Source organism: Numida meleagris, chromosome 4 (genome assembly GCF_002078875.1).
Source record: "Numida meleagris isolate 19003 breed g44 Domestic line chromosome 4, NumMel1.0, whole genome shotgun sequence".
Taxonomy (NCBI): Eukaryota; Metazoa; Chordata; class Aves; order Galliformes; family Numididae; genus Numida; species Numida meleagris.
This window is the reverse complement of record NC_034412.1, coordinates 72258283-72284224: the sequence shown is the minus strand read 5'-3', so window position 1 is coordinate 72284224 and position 25942 is coordinate 72258283. Positions and strand designations below refer to the sequence as shown.

The 25942-nt window shown below is 38.6% G+C and overlaps 1 protein-coding gene across 2 annotated transcripts; it reads left to right on the top strand.

The window, feature by feature from the left end:
* Nucleotides 1-25942, top strand: CWH43 (cell wall biogenesis 43 C-terminal homolog). 2 transcript variants are annotated; one of them, XM_021397293.1, is made up of 16 exons: nt 1-152; nt 1071-1262; nt 4855-4975; nt 5123-5277; nt 6543-6744; nt 8107-8195; nt 9700-9954; nt 13591-13716; nt 15000-15079; nt 16840-16945; nt 18047-18182; nt 19550-19699; nt 21825-21969; nt 22597-22658; nt 23706-23861; nt 25332-25942. In XM_021397293.1, the coding sequence occupies exons 1-16, from the start codon at nt 110-112 to the stop codon at nt 25420-25422; spliced, it is 2109 nt and encodes a 702-aa protein (XP_021252968.1). In that variant the 5' UTR covers nt 1-109; the 3' UTR covers nt 25423-25942. The 2 variants fall into 2 exon arrangements, with proteins under 2 accessions (XP_021252968.1, XP_021252969.1); XM_021397294.1 differs by lacking the exons at nt 1-152; nt 4855-4975 and having other exon boundaries at nt 1136-1262.

The window sequence follows — 25942 nt, the reverse complement described above, 5'->3', positions numbered from 1 at the left end:
GCTGCGGTGCCCGCTCGGCGGCGGCCGCGTGCCGGGCGAGGCGGGGCACCCTCCCGGCACTCGGAGCTCGGCTCCCGGCCGAAAAGGGACGAAGCGTCCGGGCGGCGCGATGGGTCCCCTGTGGAGGGCCGTTCTCTCGGAGAGCCTGCTCGGTAGGTGACGGCGGGGCCGGGGGGAGGTTAACGGCTCCTCGGAGCTCGGGAGGACGGCGCTGTCCAGGGAGCGGCCGGCGCCCGTCCCGCGCCCCGACGGGGAAGGGGCGGCGGTCGCACCGGGACCGCTCGAGCCCTCGCCCCGAGGTCCGTGTGCTGCACGCAGCCCGGCGGCAGCCGTCCCACCTCCTCCTCCTCCTCTGCTGCACGCGCCCTCCGTATGGCCGTGGCAATTCCGCTGCCGGCATGCCCGGTGTCCCTCGGGTCAGTGCGGGCACTCGTGCATGCTGGCGGCTCGCTGTTTGCACGGGTGTTGCAGAGCCCGCCCAGAGCGAGCGGCAGCGCTGCGTGGTCACCCGAGCTCCGCACCTGGGGCTGGCAGCGGGCTCGGACTCGGCGCACCTCCCGCAAAGCGTACGGCAACTCGCAGCGCGGTGCCGCGCGTCTCTGTGTGCGGAGCCAATGAGTCCTCACGCGTCAGTGCCCAGCCTGTGCGCCGGGCGGGATGTGTCAGAACGCCGAGCTAGCCGCCGGCCCACCGCTGAGGAGCCCCGCACTGCAGCGGGTTACTTACTGAGGTGCGTCGTTCCCCCTTGGAGCTGCCCCTTCCCTGGGTTGGGCGATCCTCGCTGAAGGTCAAAGCGGGTGCTACTGCCATCCGCACGGAGAAGAGCTGTTCTCTTATCGTCCTGTTTCCTGATAATATGTATTCCTTTAACTTGAAGTGGCAAATACTTCTTTAAAGGAATGCTTTCTTTAAAGGTAACGGCAGCCTGTTGTTACCTGAACTGCTTTAAAAATTATTTAGTATTCTGCACATAGAGGTATAAAATGGTACATATCTGGTAATCCCCGGGAAACAACACTATGCAATATACGATGTATTACTCTTTTAATTTTTTTCCTTTTCTTTTTTAGGCTACATTTCTTGGTCTCTTTACCATGCCCTGCCACCGATGATCTATTACTTCCCCCTCCAGACACTGGCACTCACAGGTTTAGAAGTTTTTGCAGTTGCCTTCTTTTCTCCAGTATTCCTGATAATTGGTCCTTTTTGGAGGCTGGCTAACAACAAGTACATCCTAGCCTTTCTGAGACTGACTGTGGTTGGTAAGTACGCACTGCTGTGAGTTGCAGATCCCCCCCTTGTTATCAAACCATAAGAATAAATATTGCAAGTTTCCTCAAGACTCAGAGGATTCTGGAACGATGCAGGAATAAGAAGTTCTTGCTCTCCCAAATTCAAGTCTTATTTTTCTCTTGAGCTCTTGGGTACATTCTTTGCATCCACTGTGGTAGTTTTTAGATGAGTACAGAGTAATTAAAGGCAATCTCATTTCACCTTTATTTTTAGAAGCTTTTAAGTTACTACAAATGCCTAATAGGAAAAAGGTTTTCAGTATTGCAACAGAGATCAGTAGAGCAAGTGCTTTTTTTGTATAGCATTTCTTTGTGTCTAACAATAGATAGATTGGGGATATTATTAACATAATCTGCCACAAATTAAGTGTTCTTTTTATTAGATTTACTTTTGAAATCCTGGAATAGATGACTCTTTTTTTCCCCTTCATTAAGTGTATATGTATGCGTGCATTGTATTGCTGGGGTTGTAGGCTCGCCCTGCATGTGACATGACTCACGCATTCTGTCAGTTGCACAAGAAAAGGGTTTGATCATAAATTCAGGTTAGAACTTCTTGCCACCCATCCCACACGTTCCGTCCTAACCCAAGATGTGCCGGGTTCCCTTTCATTCTTCAGCGAACTAATGCAAGTCTTAGGTCTTGTTGATTTTCTGGAAGTTTGTTGGGAGGCATGTTATTACTGATGAGTCTGCAGCACCTGTATGAAGTCAGAGGAGACGAGGGTATCCATCCTGCATAAAGGGAGAACACTGCTGCTGGGTGGTTTCCTGTCTCTTTCTGAAGCTGCAGTTCCTGACTCCTTATTTATCAATATAGGATGATAACCAGAGAATCATTTTCCATATGATTTTCCTCTCTTACTGGTAGAGAACAGAAAAGGATGATCTTATTTACTCTGTCTCCATCACTGTTTTTTTTTGTTTTTTTTTGTTTTTTTTTGAAGAATTGTTGTTTCTTACCTTTAGAACTGAATACAGCTTATTGGTGTCATGACTTCAGATGAAATGTTGTTCTTTTATTTTTCTGCTCTTTCTCTCCTATCCATTCTGATACTTCTTTTTTTAATAAGCTTTTCAGTGAGTGGGGTCTTGCGCTTTACCTTTCTGTAGCAGTGCTCAATGCATTGCTTTCTACGGGATTTGCTTCTAGAGACTAGAAATGAATAAGCATTTCAAACTGCACTCTGCGTTCCTTCAGATATCACGGTAATATGCAATTTGCCACGTCTATTCAAGATGGATCATTCGGATCATCTTGTTGCATTTACCAGTTCACTTTGCCAGAAGAGGTAGAAATTGCTTAAATGCATATAATTCTTGTTCTGCTAAACAGAAAGAGCAGTTGATGGGTTTGTTGTGCTGTGTAAAGTCTGTTGGGTTATACTTGTTTACTCACCTGCATCACACTCTCCTGAAGGTATGAACCATGAACAAAAAGCTAGCACCTTCAGTAATAAGCTGGAGGAAAGGATGTGTTAATGAAGGTGGTCATAGGAAGACTCCAGAGCATGAGGAGGCTGTGGCTATAAGCATCCTCAGCCAGGGTAGTGTGAGCATTGCTGTATGCAGGTAAGGCCTCCCCTTCATTCCTGCCTAGGTTATCGGAAGCCCGCAGTGACTGTGTCTTCCTGCTATTCCCACCTCCCAGACACTCCTAACATTGTACCCCCTTGGCTACTCTACACAGTTCTGCTGTACTGTATTCAGCTTTCCTGTTGCTCCACAGTGAACATCAGCATTTGGGGAAGATGTGAAATGACGCTTCTCACTTTCTTTGTTCCTAGCAAAGAGTTGAGCATCAAGTGGTGATTCTCACTCTTACCTCCCTACTGCAGGTTCTCAAAACCCTTTAAGTTATCCAGATACACTTGCACAGGCAGCGCTGGGCTTTAGGAATGTCTATATGAATCTTTTTACTTGGTTTTTGCCACTTGTATTTTAAATAATTTCTGTCCTACCATACTGTGCTTCTTTTTCTCCTGTCCCTCAACTCATTTTGCTTTCTTTCCATCGTCATACCTAGACACTTCTCACTTCTTTCTCTTTTGATCTTTTTTACCACCTCAGAAAGACCCCATGCATGCTGCAAACTATTCCACCGGAAACAGTCAGTCTTTAATTTCACAGTAAAAGAAAATGGGAAATTCTTCATGCTTAGCTAAACCCAGAATGCTTAGAATTTTTTTTTTAAATTTGTTTTTAATAAAAAGGACCTTCCCTTCTCCTTCATTGTTGTTCACTTACTTTTTATCTTTTCAGGAATCTTTATTTTCTCTTAAGCTTTTGTATTGATTTCCATATCCTTTCACGCTACTTTGCATTCTCTTAAAAAACCACAAACAACAGCCCTTCGGGTAGTGTCCTTGTGAGCCTATGTCTTCAGACAACACATACAGTAGATTTACATGTTTGGTCAGATACTTACATTTTGGGTGTATTTGCTCAGCAGCCAAAGGTGTGTCTAATGTAAATAGGCAAACCCACGCTAGCTCTAAACTGGCAAGCACAAATGATGAAAGATTTGAAGAGGCAGAGTTGCAGAATTCAGCAGAATGCAGCAAGAAAGCTCTGTGCACTGTACGTGCAACCTGTGCTGAAGTCTGTGCATGAACGTCATTCAGTACACTTAATGATTTCGTTTTGCCATCTTTGCTCTTAGCTTTGTGTCTTTTGCTGTAAGTGAAATGAGCAAATAGGCAGCTGGGGAATTCCTAGCATGCAGCGCCAGGATCAGCAGCTCCATTTCTACCCTTCCTTGCTTAATATCTCTTCAATTTTGACTCACAGTAACTTAGCAAAGGGCTGGCAGCAGACAATGTTTCTTCTCCCTCTGTTTGTCACTAGTCCTGGGTCACAATTTGCCACGAAGACTGAAGTTACGTGAAAGTGCATGACCCATTGTCACTTGAACTGTAAACCTGCTATTTGAATCTGCTGATAAAAATGAGGTTTCTGTGCCTTGAGAAATGGAGGACACGTGCAGTGTCTCTTTCAGTAACTGGGAGAGTGTCAACGGTTTACGGGCGTTCGGCCCGGTTCCGTGACAGTGGAGTTAAGCTCTTCAGTAACAAGAAGGAACAGGCTGTGTTTGATGACTCTGGAGGAAGATGCTGGGCCAAAGCAGATCTTGTTCACACTCAGTAAGATCAATTGCCTTCTAATCCTTGTGTAATGCATGGTGACTGCTTCTTTTTAAAAAGGATAAACCTCAAGTTTTATGATTTTTAATTCATGCAAGTGCACTGTCCTGAAATATCTGCACGCTTAGATAATTTATTCATATTTTTTTTATGGAATCAGTGGCCATAAATATTTAAATTAAGGCAATCTCTGCAGTCTCAAATAATCTCTTCATGTGTTTTTTTTTTTTCCTGAAAATAGTGACTGCTGTTAATGTCATATATACATGTATATATATATCTCTATATAGCCAATTATATATATATATCTCTATATAGAGAGAGATAAGATTGAACTAATGCACAAGAAATCCTAATTACCAGTTCCCTGTTGCCCATTAAAGCAACCTCTGTGTGTGTGTGTGTGTGTTTGTTTGTAGGGAGCTTAGCATCATACCAGGCACCAAATGCTTCAATTAGACTGTTCATCTTGGCTGCTGGTGTTTCGTCCTCATTGCTGGTTCAAACAGTAACATGGTGGTCAGGAAACAGTTTACAAAGGTATTTTTTTGTACTGAAGGAATTATAAATTACATCTCTCTATCTTAAAATATGTATTGTTGTTTTTTTTTTTTTCCTCCCTCAGAGAACAAGATTGCTTTTTTCCCCCTTTCAAATGTGTCGGTGATCTAAAACTGATTCTTGCAGGTTCATCAGGATATGGTGCTTCATTCTTGGCAAGATGATGCTCCTTGTTCTTCGAATCTGGTATACATCACTAAACCCAGTCTGGAGCTCGCAAGCTGCCAATACTGTCATGCTGACACTTGGTTTTGTAGCAGCAGTGGAGCGAATTTATTCAGGTAAAAGCATTATGGCAAGGAAAGCAGTTATGAAGACATTCTCAGGTATACCTGTCTATGTATTACTTTTTTTTTTAAAGCAGTCTAATGCACAAGTATTACAGACTTTACAAACCACAGGTACTTTCAGTTTCTCAAAACATGACAGAATCTGCTTTACAAACCGTACAAGCTGTAGTAAGTAAGCTGGAAATGCCAACTAATTGCAGTATCAATAATGCAGCAGCATAACACAGAAATAACATAGACCTATAAAACCAGAATGGATTATCCTTTCCCTAGCAGAAAACATCTGTGGTGTTACTGTTATTTTCCTAATTCAGTCTGCTGTTTCAGTTCTTCTGTCAGTACAAATTTTTTGACAGAGAAGGGAGACAAGATAAAGCTAAGGAATGGCTGATGTGGCAAAGTAAACAAAAAGAGTTGAAAAAACGGGCAAATTGTCCTGGTCAAAATTCATCTAAGTTCTTGGAGCATCCGGGCAGAGTACACGGCAGTCAGTGCTGGTATATGGTAATCACGCTTTAAAACTGGGAAGGCAGTATCATCAAGGAGGACAGTGAGGCTGGCTTGGTTAGTTAGGGCAGCTCATGTTAAATTCTCAGAAGCTCCTTCCTTCTCAGTGTAACCTGAATGAATTAATTGCAAGATAAAACCTTGTCTATGTGTAAGTGGGTATAAGTTGGCGTTGTGTGTTTACATTGTGTTTTGTGACTTAAGCTAAGCCTCAACTTTCATAATAATTTACAAAGGGAATCTACTGTAGGAAATGAGAAAGTGAGTCTGTCTTCTTCCTGTGTGACAAAACAGTATGTCAGTGCAATTAAAGGCACTCCTTTCTCCTTAAATGAGTGAGGAAAAAGGAGAAGAGAAGGAAGGGAGTTTTTCTGGCTTCTTTGGAAGTGTCAGGTTCTGTTCTTATCAGGGTTTAGGGTTTCAGAGAACAGAATCCTCTGAACAAATTCTAATAACTTTCTTGCTGATTTTCAAAGCCAGTTGAATGTTTTGCATTCCAGTAAGATGAAGAATAATCCTATGGGCAGGTTGCCATTTTTGTATACTTGAGATCAGTAGCTTTTCCTGGTATACCTAGGAATTTATTTCTAGAGATTTTTTGTCTTATCAATCTTCATGAGCAATCAGATAAATTAGCTTTTGTGGTTGTCTAATTTATTCTGGTAATCTTGTAATCTTGGCTGTTTCTTAATAATCCTTTTTGTTCTTATTTGACGCTTCGCTCAGCTACATTCCTATTCTTATTCTAGTTGAAGACGAGAGGAAACAAGGAGCAAACACTACTGGTAACACAGTTAGGGAGTCTGTCTCACAGCCTAATTGGCTTTTGTCAGGAGTTGCTTTTGGCAGCCTCCTGTTCCTCACCGTTTGGATATTTGGGGAGGTCTCGCTAATTTCTAGATGGGCAGTAAGCGGACATCCACATAAAGGTCCAGATCCTAATCCATATGGGTAAGTGCCTATGGTTTTTTTTTGTTTGTTTGTAGTCTTTGTTGTTTTTAATTATTTGAACAAAACAGTAATCGAAAACCAGTGCCACAGTGGGTGAGAATTAAAAATCAACTGGATTGAGATGCATGTACAACTTAGTTTATTTCTGCCAAAAGTGAGAAAACAGACATGTTGTATTACTTAGTGCATTACTGGAAGGAGCTAGGTTACTAGAATGAGGCTGATGGTATAAAAGTTTGTGTAGAATAAACTGTGTTCAAGATACTTCTCACAGAGGACTTAAGAGTTGGGGCCAAGTGGTATTGACAACATTTCTGATATTTCCGAGAATTGCATCTATGCAAATCAATCTTAGATTTTTCTGTTCAAGAATGATTTTTACATTCACGATAATAAAACATGATCAGCCATACTACAAAATCATTTTAAAATTAGGACTGAAGTTGAAGGGCTTATGAATGAGATGCGTCTATAACGGACAATAAATGAATCTGGCAGTTGATTTCATCAAGAGGGTAATAGGAAATAGTGTACCTTGGAGTTTGTTTGCTTTTTTTTCTTTTATTATTAAGCACCTGTGTGCAATATGAAAGGACATGCTTCTGCAGAAATTTTAGGCCTAAAGAATTAAGTCTTAATGCTGTTAATTGCTCACTTGAGTTCCAAAACCTAGAAAGAGAGTGGCTTAGTTATTCTGATAGCCAATTATGTGTAGCTGTAGGTGAGTTGTTAATAATTTAGAATTAGCACTTAGAAGAGTTACTCAAGATTGTTAGTGATTTTAGACACTGCACAGTCCCTATTTCATTTCATTGAATCATATAATATCCAGAGTTGGAAGGGACCCACAGGGATCACTGAGCCCCAGCTCCTGGCTCCACACAGGACCACCCAAAATCCAAATCTTATGTCTGAGAGCATTGTCCAAACACTTCTTGAACTCCATCAGGCTTGGTGCTGTGACCACTGCCCTGGTGAGCCTATCTGAAGAGACCACAATGCTTCTGTTCAGGGTGGCTTCCTTCCTTGCACTTTCTATCAGTGCTTTTTTTCTTTTGTACCCAGTATATCAGTGATAGGCTTATGCTGCTGAACAGAACTCATTTTATACACTGTGTTGAATGGCTGTTATGTTCAACTGTTTTTTTTTAATCTGGTAAAGGGGAAAAATGTATCAGGGTGTGAAACAAAGATATTTTACACTTAAGTTGAGCACTGTTTAAAATAAAAGGATTATAAAATATTACCAACCATCCTTACTTCCATGTCTAAAAGTTTATTTTTGAATGCCAGATGTTTATAAAATAAAGTTATAGTAGTGTATGATTTATTTTTCCTTTTTGTTTTTCTTTTTTAAATTAGAGGTACAGTTCTGTTGGGTCTCGCTCATGGACTGATGCTTTCATTTTGGAGTTGGTCCTCTGTTGCCAGTTTTGCCTGGTTTCTAATAGGTAGGAGCAAGTCTGGAGCAGAATTTTTGTTTTTATTACTTTTAGTCATGCCCTTAGATCCTACATCCCACGTCAGAAAAGTGAATTGTTAATCAGAGCTTCTTTATCACTGGCTGTAGCATGTGCATGTCTGACCAGTTGACTAAGAGTTGCAGGCCAAATCTCCAGGCAATTGCAGAGCATTGTTCTCTTCAGAATCCCTTGCTAAATTTCTGTTCCCATGAGTAGCATCTTGATTCTCATCGTCTGCCTTGTGTAAGGCTACAGCTAGGGTTATGGAATTGAGGTGACACAAGCCCCTGGATTCTGCAGGAGGCGCAATAACTTGTAATGTGATGGGCAGTTCACCTAGAGGCAAGGTTACAGCTTGCTTCCTCAGTTGCCAAGATTTCCTGGCAATAAAATAGTAAGAACACAAAAGCAGTTGCTTTTGCACAGAAGCAATGTATTGGTGAATCAATCTGCGTACAGTGGGTCTTGGGTGGTGGGAAAAGGGGTCTGAGTGCTGGATCTGGACATCCATTTTCAGAGAGAAATTATAGATGTGCCACAAAAGCCATGGAGCAAGCCATAGAGGAGATCAAAACTGTTCTGTTATTGACTCGTAGAGGGGTGTTGTTTTTCCATATTTTGTCAGCGTGGATGGATGCAACTTGGTTTAGCTTGTAGACACATCTAAGAGAAATTGACTGGCATAAATGATGTTGAAAAAAAACAGTGCTTCTTTTTGGTCTTAGCTGATTGTTTGTGGATCGTTTTCATCAAGAAGACAAAGCAGTACTTTCTACAAATGTTTAATAATAATTGGAACCTCAAAATATGGAAACCAAAGGACATGGAACATTATGTTTTGTTTTTTTTTGTTATTCACCTTCTCCTTTGGAGCATTTAAGAGCCAATACTTTTGAGTTACTCTTCACAGCTGTGAAGAGTAAAATTTTATGTGAACTGAGTTTCTCCTAGAACTACTTCTCTTCAGAAGCCAAAATAAAATCACAAATATCAGCACAGTCTCAGTAAAAGCACAAGAATTGGCAATGCTTAAACTGTCACTTGCCCTAATAATTTACCTCTTGGTGCAGATGTTAGTTTTAAGAAATGTGTGTTCAGACTGTAATGTGAGTATGAGATTTGATTTTTGATGTAAACACATCAAAGTTGGTAAACATTCTATGATAGGCAGACCTATTAACATCTTAAAAACTGCATAATAACTGATGTATTGGAAGAGCTTTATGTAAGAAAGACAGTTCAAATTTGGTTCTTAATGGTATTTCTCTGCAGTCTTTTTGCTGCACTCTTTCAGATCAGTAAGCAACCTGTAAGGGAATGACATGTGGAGAAAACGGAGACGATATTCATCCTTCTAGTGATACAGTTCTCATGACTGCAAAGCACTGTTACATGTCCCAGATTTTTTTTTTTCCTCCCAGTAAATGTTTTAAAGGAGAGGGCAGATAACATAGCTGACTGAGACTGACTTTTTTTTTCTGTCCATTCACAGGTATAGCATCTTCAGCTGGTCTCCTTTACTTACAGACATGGAGCGCTGCTGTTGCAGGCAACATTCTTGCTGTCTTTACTATGTGTGTGTGGCCTCATCTGGCTGGACGCTTTGTTGGCTGTCTGCATCCTGGAAAAGCCATGAGTACAGCCATGTTCACCTATGTTCTTGAATTATTCTTCTGTGTATGGTGTACAGCCTATAAATTTGTACCTGGAGGAGTTTACGCTAGAGAAAGCTCCCATCTTCTTTTAGGTACATGTATGACTATGAACGAATATTAATACGCTTGCTTCAGCCTCAGTGAGATATTTAAAATATAGAAAATAGGGTTATTTCCAAATGCTCTATGGTAAGAGTTCCTATGAGAAAATTAGTGAAACATGGAACAAAACCTACTTGTTTCTTTGCTGTCAGACATAGTTTAAAACGTGGGTGGAAAATGAAATTAAGTTGAGAGAACACAAAAAAGTGGAAAAATACAAGTCTGATAAATAAGTACACGAGAAAGAAAGCTGTTAATCAGTCACCCAAAAAATATGGTTGCACTGCAATCCAGGGCGTGACTGCATCTGTGTGCTAGCCACCTTTTATTGCAGTTTGGTACCTCAGGTAACAATGTACTTGCTGGAAATTTGGTGGCTTAGGGAGGCTATTAATTCTTTCTGGGGCTGTAACATAATTCAGCACCTTATTTAGTCCTGCTCTGAGGACCGAAGTGCAGCATCCTGCTCATCTAGCTAGTCTGCACTTGAGACCTGAGCTTTATTTCCACGTAATTGTACCTTATGCTTTGTGGACATACCAGCATATTCGGAGGAATGTTGATAAGCCTGCAGTGTCAGAAATATGTGGACAAACAGAAGAGGGATGGGAGAAGAAAGGAAATTGTCATATATTTGCCAATGAGGAAGAATTGAGGTGAGCAAATATAAAGAGTTTAGCAAAATGACCTCTTGATTAAGGTGGGGAGGTGGAAATGAAAGCAACCCTTTCTAGTTTTGTCTCCAAGATAATTTTCTTAGTAGGTATTAATGTGTTTCTATAGCATATTTCACTAATACCACTTAAGGAGTGCTAAACGTTATCTTGGGCTAAGCGTGTGGCACATTTGAAAATGTGACACATTATCCCATATTGTCTTTCAAAAGGATTAATGAATGCCATGCTTGACTTGTTGCTTCAATGGTTTCAAATTTCAGAAATGCCTTTCAACCACTTTCCTCCAGTCTAGTTTCTTAGTTTGTAGGTAGTGCTTCACATATTTCAGCAATCACTCAGGACTTTGGTTTGTTATATTTTGAGAAGGGTTCCATTACATTTACTGCAGTTTCCTTTGTTCTGTAAGCAATCCAGGGGGCCTCTATAAATTGTTAGCTCTGTTCATTTGGTTTTATTTTTTTGGAGTTATAGGAAGAAAGCATGTGGCAGGGAAGTATTAAATGCTTTTTTGAGTAATGCTTTGACAAAAGAAAAGCTATTATATAAAATCCCTCTCTATCACTTCCTTTGAAATACTCTTGTGATTATTCAATGATCCTGCCAGGTGAATTAGAAACAGAGAGATGGTCCTAAGTTTCTCTCTGGCAAAAAGAAACTTGTGAACTTAACCCATTTCAGCTGATGGCAGGCAGTACTTGAGCTTATTAGATGTGAGAATGTGATTTTTGGCTTTCTGATGCCATTCCATTGCTTATCAAAGACATGCAATTTATATTATGAGGCTATGTATTTATTGCTGTGCTTCCCTTACAGCCTGGCTTTCTGGAAAACTGCTTTTTTTTTTAATTCTGGTTTCTTTCAGGTGCAGGTGCTATTTCTTGCTTTCTCCTCCTGTCCAATATCCTGCCTTTCTCTTGCCGCATTTTGGGTAGGGAACAGCACTGGGGAAAGTGACAATGAAAGTAAGATCATTATATTCAAAACTTCTGTGCTACTTCACTGTGATGTAACATAATGCTAAGGGGTCAAATTTCTGGTTGCCCATCGACTTCAATGTCTTTGAAGTACTCTCCCTTTGAGAAGGGTTTTGTGCATACCCACTTTGCATTACACTAGACCCATCTTCCTTGTTTGTCAACTTTTACACCTAATGTAGCATGTAGGGCCAAAAACAAAATAATGAGTAATGGTTATTTTATCTTCAGCTATAACTGTGAAATAAAACATGAATTCTGTAGTTAATTAACTATGACACAAAGATATTGAAGACATATGCTTCCACCAGCAGAGCTCTTACCCTGTTCATTATACTCCCACATTTTTTTTTGTGGATAATGGGATGCTTTAGCTCCTAAGGGATGAGATAAGAGCTTGTAATATTAATCTGCATTACCTGTCCAAAGGAAAATACATAACAGCAGTTAGATGCTACCTCCCATCCTGCTGCAGTCTGCTTATACTGTTTCTGAACTAACTGTTGAGCAATTGCTCTTGGAGTTCCTGTATAGAAACATGTTAATTGTATCTTGGTGACAAAGCGGTTCATTTGCAGATTTAACAGACATCTAAAATCAACAGTGTATTCTTTCATCAAGCTAGTATGTTAAGAATTTGTAATATGTAAATGTAACTTAATTGCTCTTGTCCAGATTAATTCTGGTAAACTTTGACAGCACTGAGCTGATCTGAGAGTTGTAGCTGTCAGGGGGAGCCTGGAAGTATTTAGCATACTGAATCCACCCTGTGTGAGCCTCTTTGACCTAGGACCCCGCAACTATACTGCAGTGCTACAAAGATCAATCTTTGCTTGCGTGTGCTGGCAAAGTGTACTCGGGGAGCTATGGAAGTAGGTGTCAGGATGCACACAAGTGGAGAGGTTTGTTGAAATTGCTTTGCTCCGGATCAAAGGATTAAAAATCTTTCTGTTTTATGTTGTTCTCCCTGCTGGTGCATGAACAGAGGAAGGGAAAACGTGGCATAAGCAAATATTTCATTAACAGAAGAAAGTTGACAGAATGTTCTACAGTGGTACCCAGTAGTACCAGCTGAGTTAAAATATCTCTGTGTTTCCATAGTGAATAATGAGACAAGCTCTGAAGCTTGCAGTTTGCACCCAATGCAGTCTAATGCTGGGGACCAAAAAGTTATCTGGTGATGCTGTGATCTTGCTGAGTTGCAAGGGAAGAATGAGAACAGTTCTGAGCTCCATCAGTGTCAGCAGCCCTCCTTGATTTCCTCCTGAAAAACCCAAACGTGATCTGTATTTTGGAGCTCACTGTAGTCAAGATTAGAGTTTGTGATATGAAAGGCGCTTTGGCTAGATATTTTTGTTAGCTTTAAGTCTGTCCTTAGTCATCAGTGGGCTTAATAGGCTTGCAGCATCCTGTCTGTCTCTCAGGTCCTATCTGATTCACGTGTATTAAAGCTTAGCAGAAACTTATTTGAAAAACAACAGCAGCAACAACAAAAATTATAGTTTTGAGCTTCATGGCTTTTGTGTGCTATAGGTATTCAGTGGAGTTTCAAATAATCTTTTAGCTTTGAATTCTCACTGCAGTACTACTGTTTTGAAATTATTATTTTGAAATACTTATCATCAGTGCCGTGCTTGATGTAACAAGCTGATTTTAAGGGGAGCAATGCTTGTGTCATCAATATAAATTAAAACTATTATTGCTTTGCAGTATGCCTGCAAGACCTTGCAGGCATAGGTAAGGTGACTATCTGACAATGATAAGTAGGATATTCTCCCTTAATTAATCTCGTATTGCCTGCATTACTGCATTTGCTATGGCATTTTTCTGTTTGTGCTCAGACTGGATTGTCTTTCCTGTTGGATTTGTAAGGTTGAATGTAACACAGCAGCTGGAATTTTATGAATGATGCATTTATGAGCAATATTTAATAAGTTAGAGCTCTACAAAAAAAGCTAATAACCTATTTTTACAGGGTTTATTATGTTATGCATTGGGCTAGACTTTCTAGCAGGATCCAAGAAAGACCTGAACTCTATCTTTGAAGTGAGAAGCAACCAAAAGCCATTTTTCAAAAAGAGTAAAAAATATATTAAACTATGTAAGTATAATTTTACTTCTTCTCTTCCGTGACTCTAAGATACTATCTGAGGACAAAGCATAAGGCAGTGCAGTATTTTGCGCAAATGTTGTAGAAATTTTTTTGGTGCTAGTTCTAGAGCCAGGCCTGTAGTTGGTATTGCCCTAGCTCCGGTTTTGATGAAGATATATACTAACCTAGGAGCTGATTCACTATGATTGTGGTGGTGAGAGAGACTATACTACCTCTGGGAATATATTAAATCATGACCAAAAAAAAAACCAACCAAGAGACAAAAGAAAATGTAAACAAGGATTTGGCATCATTTGTGATTTCATTTTGGTATATGAGAAAGAGTATCTAATTATAATTATCTCTGTATTATATAATTATAATTCTCTCTGTATCTAATTACATGATTATTTTTATGCAAGTTTTCTGGAACAGATTTATGTAAGATTTACATAAATGTTATTGTGGAAGATGTCAGAAGAAAGAATGTGCTCCTGACATTAGTAAATGTTAAGCAATTTCATTCTCTGTAAGATGCAAAGATGCTTACAGGGTCAGATGAGAGATAATACAAGTCTGAGAATGATGAGGAAGGACTTATCAATTGATAACTGAAGTCAGTGTGTCAGTGTAAGTTGTATATGCCACTATATAAATGAAATAACCACAGAGGGATTTGATTATCAAATTACAATGTGCCAAACCCTGACAGCTTGTAAATGTCCATTGTGGTTATTTGGAAGGCTACATGAGCTCTGAATTTGCATTCTGTGAAGCTGCATTACTTTTCCAAGCATCTGTCAGTGCGTATGCATAAAGAAGGACTGCTCTGGAAGTCTGGCAGGGATCACATCTTTCTGATAACTAGAGGCTTAAGAAGTAAACTAAATTTTTTTCCACACAATGTGTTAGTACAAAATAAAAACTGCATGCTACAAATGGATATCTGGAATGTGGGGAGGAAGTTTACATGATGCTCTTACTTGCCTGTTGTAATGCATTCTTCAGTAAGTATGCTTTTTATATAAATATTACCAAGGAGTGTTGGTATATGTGTCTGCTCAGCCTGTTCTGTTTTGGAGAATGGAAGTGTGTATCCACACACATACAGATATTCTTAAATACACAACTTTGAAATGGCATTATCCCTGGCATATGTGGGAGTATAAATGCACTGATTCCCCACTGTATGTGTAGCACTCCTTAGAATGGCAGTATACCCAATTCTGTTTAGCTGCAGTAACATTACTTCCTGCTTTAAAAACAACTTTTCTGTGTTTCTCTGTTTGAAGTGTTGTGGCTGTTTGTTGGTGTTGGTTTGTTAGGATTGGGTCTACGTTATAAAACTTACGAAAAGAAGTTGGGCCGAGGGGTGAGTAGCGTGTATATGAAAATGGTAACTTTCAAATTTACAGTGAAATGTGTCTGTGATATCTTAGGTTTGTTGGTTAATACTTAAGAAGTCTTTATATCAGGATCCAACTATTCAGCAACAATAATTCAGAAGTGAATATGCAAAAAGTTCACTTTGTGAATTCATGCTGAACATGGGAAGCGTCTAGGTCTTTGGAGGTTTATTGTGCTGCTATGAAGGAAACAAAAATACTGTGAAAAGCTGAGAGATTCTTTCCTCATGCATTTGATTTGAGTGTTACTTTTATAAATGAATTTATTTGAATTAACATCTTGTCAACGGTTTACGGGCGTTAGGCCCGATTCCGTGACAAAGGGGACGGGGGACCCAAGGGCCCACGTCCCGGGAAAAGGGGAAAGGGGAAAAGGGTAGGGAGATGGCCCTGAGAGCAAAGAACAGCGGCAACAATCTGAGGAGAAACAAACTAATTTACTAAATAAAATATCGGAATGCAAAACAACACACTATAATACAATATAATTACAATTTAAGCTGATAAATTCAATACAGAGAGAGAGAATGTCCCAAAATCAAGGTAGGCCTTACTCTACTACCGACGATAAGGCGGCTGGAGAGCGAGGTGCTGCCAAGACGAGAGACGGCGGAAAAAAAGGGACGAGGTCTCGTGATCTGCAAGTTTTTATACTGCGAGCTTTTATCTTTTCCCTCCGGCTGGAAAATGGTAACAAAGGAGCAAAGTACCGTGGGGACTGTAGTAGTCCTTCTCTTCTGAGAACTAGGTATGTCCACTACATGATGTTATGATGTGGAATACCAATAACCGAAAATCACAAAACCATGACACATCTAAACCGGACTGGACAATGCCATTAGCAGTCTGACCTTGCAGCACCAAAGTTTGCCCAGACAGCTTTGTGAGGCCTCTTCCAGCTGAAGGTATTCTGTATATTGAATTGAACCTCTGTCTGTCTGACTTAGATTAGATGCAGACTAATGAAGACAGTTGGATAAAAATTGGAAGATTCCAGTTTCCTATCTGGCAAAAAAAAAAAAAAAAGAGTATTGCAAATATGCCTTATGCTCACATAGTTTAGTAGTTAGGTTACTAACAAGCTGTCTGAAAGTGTTTACGTATTTGGTAACTTTAACTCAAAATTAGAGCTGTTTTGATCAAACATAACGTGTTTCTGTTCTATGACTTAGTTGATACTGTTATAAAATTAAACTTCTGATGCAAGTGATTGCAATTATGACTTAGACTTGTTTTCTTTTGATAAAATCCTGACATATTTGCCATTTGAAACTTTCTCTGGACATGTTTTCCTGTTGGTGAATTTTGTCTTAGAGAGAACACTGATGGCAAATGCAGGAAAAGACGCAGAAAATATGAGAACTGAGTAGAAAGTATATGTGTGCATATACAGTTGGCTTTCTTTTTAGAACTCATTGAGAGTTGTAGTAGAAAAAATAGTTACTCTTAGAAAGATACAAATATTCTTTTTCATGTACGTGTATTTACTATTACTGTTGCAAATTCATACAGTGATTTTTTTGCCTCCAGATAATAGTGCAGATCTTTTTCAAAAATACCTAAAGACTTTTGTAATTCCAACAGCTTTATTAGGAAAACATACTAGTTAAATTATCTCTTCTGACTGTCCTTTACAGCACTGTGTATATGATGTTGTTGAATGCAAAGGTATAGTATGTAGGAGTCAAACTGAACATGACATTTTTTTTCTATTTTATTTTTTGAGGTTCCAAAAAGAGATTTCTCTGCTATGATCTGGCCTTTCAGATTTGCATATGACAATGAAGGGTGGTCTAATTTGGAAGGATCTGCAAATTTACTTAATCAGACAGGTAACTTTTTTTTCCCCGCTTCATTTATATTTGAGAGGCTTCATACAACGAAAGAGAGAAGCAGGAACATCTGCTAGCTAACTGAGTCTCTTCTTGCATTAACACAAGATCTGTGGTCTTTCTCTGGAATTTGTGAGCTGTTCCAGTACAGTCACTTCAGTTAAAAATCATTTTCCCTTAGGTATTAAAGGGGTTTTTGGTTGGAGGAAAAACTTTGTTTGTGATCAGAGGTAGTTATTTTTATTAGATAGCAAAGGTGGTTTTGGTTGGAGGAAACACTCTGTTTGTGATCATCAATATCATTTTTTCTCTTATATGGCTGATGAGTCACTTGTCCATAGAAAAAGGCTTTGCATAAATGAAATAATGATTAACTTTCCTTTGAGTGTGGGCAGGCCTTTCCTAGCTGCTACTTCCTTTAGGAACCACGTAGCTCTTCCTGTATGTTGTAGCCAAAACCACAGGAGAACCTGTTATGTGGCAAAATTACACCTCAGTGTGCAAACATAGCAGGCCTGTGGTGCCCAAGAAAAGGGAACTTTCTGTGGAGTCTATGGACCATTGGGGCTGGGAATCCTTCTGTCACTATGCTTGTGGGCGGGTGCAATATTGCTGTAGGCTAATGAATTATCTGGGCAGCAGCAGCCTGCTTTCCCTTGCATAAGACCCTTCAGAGAGGAATAGGATTTGGTAGATGAGGTAAATGCATATGCACTATGTAGCGCATGTTCATTAAGGTGAAAGCAGGAGACTGCTTAACAGACTGTGCTGTTAATCTGCATACACACTGAATGCCTTATGCTTTTGAAATACATCACATTAATTATGTGCAGGCCAGCTGTACAGCACAGTCTCATGTGAAGCCTGCTTATGTGGCAGGGAGGAGCTATGGCATCCAGGCATGAGTATGTCTCCATCAGAGGCTATGTAGCCTATGGTGACTGAAAGTTTGGGCATCAGTTTGTTCCCAGAGTGGCTCTGATTGACTCCTGAAGGACTTGTGTCCATCCCTAAGTAATCCAAAGTAGAATAACTATGTTCTGTAGTCATATAAATCATGTTTACAGATCACAGTAACTAATTCTTTCTTTCCCATTTCAGGTGCAGATTTTATCACTGTTCTGGAGAGCGATGCCTCTAAACCATTCATCGGGAACAATGATCCAACAATGTGGCTAGGAGAAAGACTAGGATTTTACACAGATTTTGGTCCAAGTACAAGAGATCACACTTGGGGGTGAGTCATCTTTACATTGTAGATATAGGACAGTAAATAAGTGGAAATACTCCACTAAAACACAGACAAAGAATAATTGGAATAATTTCCAGCACAATCACTTGTTGGAGCTTGACTTCAAGAGCACGTGCTGATTCCCTAGCATTACAATGCAATGCAGATGAAGTTGTCTCTGTGTTTAACAGCAACCCATTCTTGATGCCTTTGCCTGCAAGCTACTTCAGTACTGGTGGTGCAGAGGATGTCATCCTGCCCCTTAATGTACAGATTTGGAAGTATGACATTCCAAATAATAAATCTGATTGGCCTTTCTCATTGATTCTGAGAACTTCAGATTTCAGAGTGAAAAGTGTGATAGTAGTTGGAAAATGTAACTGTAATTAGAAATGTTGAGTTTATTAAATTCAAGTTGGGCTGTATAGTGGGAAATGGGCACGTGCCTATTTGACCAGAACTTCTTTGTGTCTGTTTTTACATTAATGCTTGACCAATTACCTATTGGATATCTTGAAAAAATAGCGTCTTATGGTGTGGGCTTTTTTGTTTGTTTTTGTTTCTATGAGATTTACAGATCTGTGTGGCAGATAGAACTTCTAGTGATGTTGCAGCAGTTATTTAAATTTTCTTGTATGTGAGGGGAATTCAGTAACTTTTTTCTCTCAAAGCTTGTATCTTTAAATGATGCAAAATGGGACAGACAAGTAACTCTCTGAAATTTTCTTCATCACCTATTTTGAAAAACGTAATGCAAAATGACTTTAAGGTTGATTCCAAACACAGGCTGAAAGAATGAGAAATCTCCTGCTTTAAGGATGTATTTCCACCTGCTTCTGCTTTTAATGAAATGCTTTTAAATTACTGGTAGTAAAAAACTGTTTTGTCTGGAAATGTAAAAATTCATCTATCTGGGCTATAAATACACTTATCAGAAGACCACCATTCTTTTGTAGATGGATGTGTGCCCTTGGGTTGTTGGCAGTCTGGGTTTGAATGTGTGCTCCTCTGAGATACCAAAGCAACATTCCTTTCCTCTCCGTTCACAGTTCACCTATAAAGATGTCTGGGCTTATATATATATATTTTTTTTTTCTTCTTCTTTCTGCTTTATTTATGACCTACTCATATTATCTTTTTTACCCATTTATTTTGGATTGGGAATGAATTTAGTAATATGTTTTTAGACTTGTACTTAAGTAATATTTTAGAGGAAAAACATCTAAGTTCAGAAATATCCAGTAGAAATGGTTTAAATTCTGATCTGATTGTTTGACTTTAGGAACCATTAGACTTCTGCTCACATTTATCTTTGTTCAGATTAGAGATGCTTGCAAACTAGAAAATTTAACTCTTTCCTTCTTTTCATGTAGGATTATGGCACTGTCAAGGTATCCAATTGTAAAATCTACCCATCACCTTCTCCCTTCTCCAGAGGGAGAAATTGCACCTGCCATCTCCATGACTGTCAACTTCACAGGGAGACTGGTTGATTTCGTTGTTGCTCACTTTGGAAATGAAGAGTGTGTATTCTATTTACTTCTTGTTGTGTATATTGTGCAAAGTTGAACATAATTGTCCTTAGTGAAATTTGAGGATTTCTTTTGTACTCTTTAAAATTTTCTGCTATAATATTGGAAATACTGAGATACAACTAGCAGTTAGAAATTTTGATGCATTTTTTTTTAGGGACAAATGTTGCATGCAAAGATGGCTGGGCCTAATACCCAAGTCAGTAGATATATGACAAAAATACTGTTCTGCAAACCAGAACAGGTAATAGGGCTACAAATACATCTGAGTGCAGGAGAGCATCCTTCTGACTTTCTGCGTGTGGAACAGATCCATTATATTTCACAATGTGTGCAGATAGCTACAGACAGATAGCATTAATGGACAACAGATGTTTGTTAAAATGATAAGTAACTGCTCTCTAAGAAAGGACAGTTTCAAAACAGCAACAAAAATATCCATTCAGTATCTTTCTATATGAAACCTGATCTTTGGATTCTGAAATAAAGAATTATGTGTGATTTTATGTGATGAAGAAGGCTAGGACGTGTCTTTCAGTTCTTTACAACAATGTCTGAGTTATTGTATGTAATGAGTATTAATGAGGGATATTCTTGTGATGCTCCATGTAGCTGTATTTTCTATTTGTTGCAATATCTAAGATTATGTTTCTGCTATGAATTAAAACAAGTATTAAAAAAATGAAGACGTAAATTTATGAATTGGATGCAGGCTATATGATACAACAAAGCTGCTCAGGAAGCAGTAGGAACTCTCATTATCCCATACTGAGCTTCCTCCTTGTTTTTCCCATTGTGGAAGCCGTGCTGCAGGCATGCAAGCATGTTTACAGATTTCCCTTTCGCTAAGCCTATCTGTCAGAAACTACTCCTGATCTGAAGTCTAAAAGAAATTCCATTCTGTGTCTCACACAGATGATTACCTCTCTGAGAAACATGAAAGTAGAAGAAAATAGCTCTGTGTCCCTTCCTCACAGAGAGCTGAGATAAAGATGAAGAAGAAAATAGGAGGAGGCACATGGGAAACAAGTACAAATTAGATTGTGTTTTGAGATTAGTGAATTTTAAAATTAAATGACAGGCACAACTACTTATTTTTCATCTATTATTGCTGATTAAGATGGCATAAACTAAGATACTGGCCAACTAGGGATTTTTAAAGACTGTTTCTATAATGGTGTCCTTTGAAAGAACCCATCTTTTTGAGTGGTGTATTTCTAGAAGGAGCAGTTGGGTGAGCTGGCAACTTTTCATCTATCTAGGTCAGGCTTCTATTTAAATGGTCTTTATCTTCTTTCTGTCTGCTCCTTCTCCCTAACGCGTTTGCTCCAGTCAGAATTACTACTATTCAGAAAGCACAGCAGCATTTCAATCCTTATTTTATTTTGGGATTACAAATTCCAAAATCACATTCTAAAGTCAGTAGCCCAGTCTACCAACTGTTTAAAGTGATTAATATGAAGAATCAGTGAAAGAGAAGCATCTTAGATATTATGACAAGGACAAGGGCTGCTTTCCAGTGCAGTATTTTACCAGGCTGTACTTATACTATTACTTCTGGACATGTTGGAACTGTTGCGTAAATCTGTTAAAAAGGTGGAGAATACTTGGCAAATGTTGTGAATGCTAATGGGATGACATAGGTCTTAAATTACATTTCATAAACCATGTGACCCGGACTTTAAGACTACTTCTTACTATGACTTGTCTATCATAAAAGGTTTTGCTGGCATGTGAACTCCCTATTATGCCCCAGACAGTCTGTGGTAGCACAATTAAATTTCAAGTGCAGGCAGAGGCAAAGCCTCAGATAACCAAAAGCAATTACACTCACATTGCCTAGTAATGAGATAGGTATTAAAACCAAAACTTATGGTTTAAAAAAATGTTGCTCATACAATGATTGGGAAGAGAACCCTGATTGCATCTGCCACTACCACGTGGCTTTTATTCAACACGGTGATCATTTTGAATCAGTACACTTTCTGTAAACTTTCATATCCTGTAATGCTGAGGAATAAAAAAGGCATCAACCTCATTTCTGTTTTACTATGATATAGCATAAAGAATCTGAGCTAAAATAAATGTATATTAAATTATTTTCTACTTCTTTCAGAGAGGACTTGGACAGAAAACTTCAGGCTATAGCTGTTTCAAAGTTGCTGAAGACTAGCTCTAAGCAAGTTGTATTTCTAGGATATATCACTTCAGCTCCTGGATCCAGAGATTATACTGAATTAATAGAAAATGGAAATGTCCAGGTAATGCAAAAACAGTGCTTCCTTTAACAGTTAGAGATAATATATATTTGAAACATTAAATTCAAGATTGTAAATGGGTGACTTAAAAATAGGCATACAAAGAGATACATGCATTTTCAGAGTCTTCAGCTACCTCATGAAATGGTATAGAGAAGTTGGAGTGAAAAGACAAGAGGCGATGGACACTAGTTGCCACAATGGAAATGCCAATTAGATAGTAGAAGAACGAATTGCAATGAGGTATTTCAAAACTGAGAAGAGGGGCCCAGAGTGTGTGAAACCTCCATCCCCATAGATATGAAGAACATGGCTGCCGAATCCCTGAGCAACCTGCTCACAGTTACATTGTGCATAGGGTTGGGAGTGAGCGAGCTCCAAAGGTCCCTTCCAGTCTCAAATTCTGTGATTATTTCATTTTGAATTTGAGTTCTGCAATTTGTTTGTCAAAAAGTCTGATTTGTCAGATACTGTGGGTTTTTTTTCCTTTCTACCTTGCTATCATGTTTTAGGCAAAACATTTTTCTGCAGCAGGTTTATACACTGGTTACATTGGTTCTATTACTGATTTGAAGCCTAGCCATAAAGAAAGCTTACCTTGTTTGATTTTTTTTCCCCTCTTTGTCATAGGATATTGACAGTACAGATCGTGACAGGTGGTGTAGCTATATTATGTATCGTGGAGTAATAAGGTATGTTAAAGAAGAGGTATGTTAAATCCAGTTTATGACAATAAATTTTACACTTTTCTGTAGCTAATTGTGTGAGATTCTTACATTCCTTAAGAGATGCGTAGGAGCAGTTAAGTATGTAATGAAGTAATGCAAAACATCAATCTCAGGAAGAAGTGGTGTATTTCTAAATATAACTAGCAAAGGCAAAGTTAAGAGTTTCACTGTTCTATGTCAAAAACCATCAGATCCAATCTGTTTTGTTAATATAAGAATACTTTTTCCAGGATCCAAGCTCTGGCTTTGCAGCTTCATTCTAAAATGTGAAGTCTAAGCCTTAATTTGTATGTGACACAGAAGATACAAATTATGAACTATGATTGTAGGGTTTGTTTAAGCAAAATGCTGATCTAATCCAACCAAGCTTTATGTTGGATTTAGTGGAAATTTTAACTGTGTAAAGCCAATATTGAAGTACTTTCCTCTGCCTGGGACATATGCACTCAGTATCTTGTAATACCAAATTGCTTGTAAATCATTCTCTTGCCGATGTTTGTACCAGACTGAAATTTAGCTTATTCCAAAATAACTGCAAATTCTGCAGTGGTAAGAGGAGCAAACCCAATAAACTAGATACCTGTCTTAAGTAACGGTACTGAGCAAAAATACCCCACCATTTGCAATCTCATTTTTCTAGTTACTCATGCCACTGATCCTTGAGTTCCTTTCTTGAATTTCAAATTCTCTTCAGTGACATTGGTGAGCTTATACCAGTATGCGTATTCTAAAACTGTAATTTTAAGCCTAAATTAAGTTTCTAGGTCTAGAATTTATTTTTGTTGTCAACCACTGAAGCTTTCTCAGTTTTTCTGCTCATGACATTGAGTAATGATGCTCATGTTCACAGAGCACTTTAAGGTTTTTGAAGGTGAGATTCATAGAAATGAAAAATTATGTTGGTAGGTTAAATAATAACTCTTGGGAGAAAAAAAAAAAAGACATAAATTAAGACTCCGATGAAGCTGCCTTGAGATACTTCTTCAAACTAATTCTTCTTGTATCTGACAGGTTGGGCTATGCCCGCATATCTCATGCTGGTTTAAGTGATTCAGAAGTTCAAATGGCCAAATTCAGAATCCCAGACGACTTAGATAACTATGCTGACAATGACAGAATTGTCATTGATCCCAGCCAAGTTCCTGAGGACATCCATTTCAATCCCAGGTCAGTATATCTCATAAAAAATTAAGGAGATGATGTACATGACTTCTAGGAACTAACTAGTTCTTAAGGTGGTCAGTACCAAATCAAACAGAAGATTAGGAGGCAGTAACTTCTGAATTCGGATTCCATTTTTTTTTCATTGACTTGGCATTTGCCTTGGGAAAATCAGTCTGCCGTGTTGCACCATAAACTGAAGATAATGGTTATTTCACCTGGATGATTAACCTCTGAGATTATTTGATAGGGATGTTTGCCAAGTGATGTGGTAACTCACTTTATAGGTGACAAATCTCTCCTGTTTTCAGCACTCTGAGGATCAGGATCTTAATACACAATTATATAGAACACAAAATACAATATCTGTGTTTAATGCTCTTTGTATAAGTACTCTAAAATACGTTATGTAACTTGAGCAAATGTCAAGGAGGATGTCTGATGCAGTTTGTTACATATGTCTGGAGACAAAAAGAACAAGGCTTTAACATTGATCGCTGTGTTTTTTTTTCTTCTGGCATTGCATAACCAAGAGAAATATGGAGAAGGGTGTTTATTTTAGATTTAATGTCTGTGGAGAATCATGAGGTTTGAGAAATGTGTTGCTGCAGAGGAACAATTTCCATCAATGCCAAACTTACTAAGTTAACATATTTCTAATTTGTACAGTACAGAATACACGTAGAGATATATATTTTATATACACCTAACAGTTAAAATTACTTTTTTGTTTACCTCTCAATCACTAGCTTCCTGTCTGAGCAGAGATTTGCCTAGATGAAACTTGCCCAAAGTTAGAATTACAATTTCAGATTTTTCAAAGTTGATTTCAACTGAGAGTTTTTTTTTTTTGTCTAGCTCCTTTATGTCTGCCTATAAGCAGAAAAAAAATGATAGCCTTTAGTAATAGGTTTAAATTTTTTCCATGAATTGTAATTCTTTTGAAGTGCAATGCCACTATTTCTGTTATTAAGCACTGGTATTCTGTATAAGTACTGTATTTTACTGTTGCAAATCCGCCTCGTAGGCAATAATCAAAATCTTGAGGCTTAAACTGAACGTGAAAAAGTTTTGACATAATTTTTGAAAGATCTGCAGTATTAACAGTAGAGCTCAGTATTTGTATACAGTGGAGGGTGAAATAATATCTTAACTGAGGTCAGTGGAAAAAGCTTAAAGAGCATAGGATTTTACTGGATAAAAGTATCTCTCACCTTTGTCAGCCGGAGTTCCATTTATAAAGTGCCCATGGCATTAATTCAATCAGTGTAATTAAGTGTATCCATCCTCAAAGTCTTCTAAGTGGGTAGCTGACTTAAGTTATGATTTATATGTAAGTTGGATTGAGGCCTATTTCTGAAGTAAACTATTTAGAACATTAAGAAGAAATATTAACTATACTATAGATGTGTGTGATCAAATTGCGTGAGTTAAATTTTGTTGTAATGATTTTGCCTTATGGAATATTTTTCTTAGGTTTGGATCTTATAAAGATGGACATAATTATGATGAGAGTATTCACCACTTTCATATGAGCACCCCTAAATATTTTAAACAAACAGATTAGAATAATAAAATAATATATCATGGGGACCAACAAGAAAGGTTTGTTGTTTGAAACTGAACTGGCGGCCAAGATGACTACATTGCTTAGGGATGAGAAATTCCCATGCTGTATAACACTGTGAGCATCTGTGTAATAGTTGGCGACTCTTTGAGTTATCATGGCTGTAAGAGAGAAGTTGCATATATTTTGATAAACTGGAATCCACTTGAGCCAAGCATCTGTTTTGTATGCATGGAAGCAAAAGTGGGAACTTGCTTTGGCAATAATTTACTCAGTTTTATTAAACATATATTATGCTGTACTGTTTTAGAGTTTAATGGATCTATCCTTTTTCTCAGGGTTCAGATATGACCCCTTTCCTTTCTTGGTAGCTCCTTGGAACAATCATAAGCAAGGAGTTGCAGCAAACTTCCACACTTTTTTTGGTGACAAAGCAAAATAATGTGGCAGTGGAGATAATCTGTTGATACATGCTGCAATTTGTAGTTCTGTCGCTATTACAATAAAAAACTTGACCTTA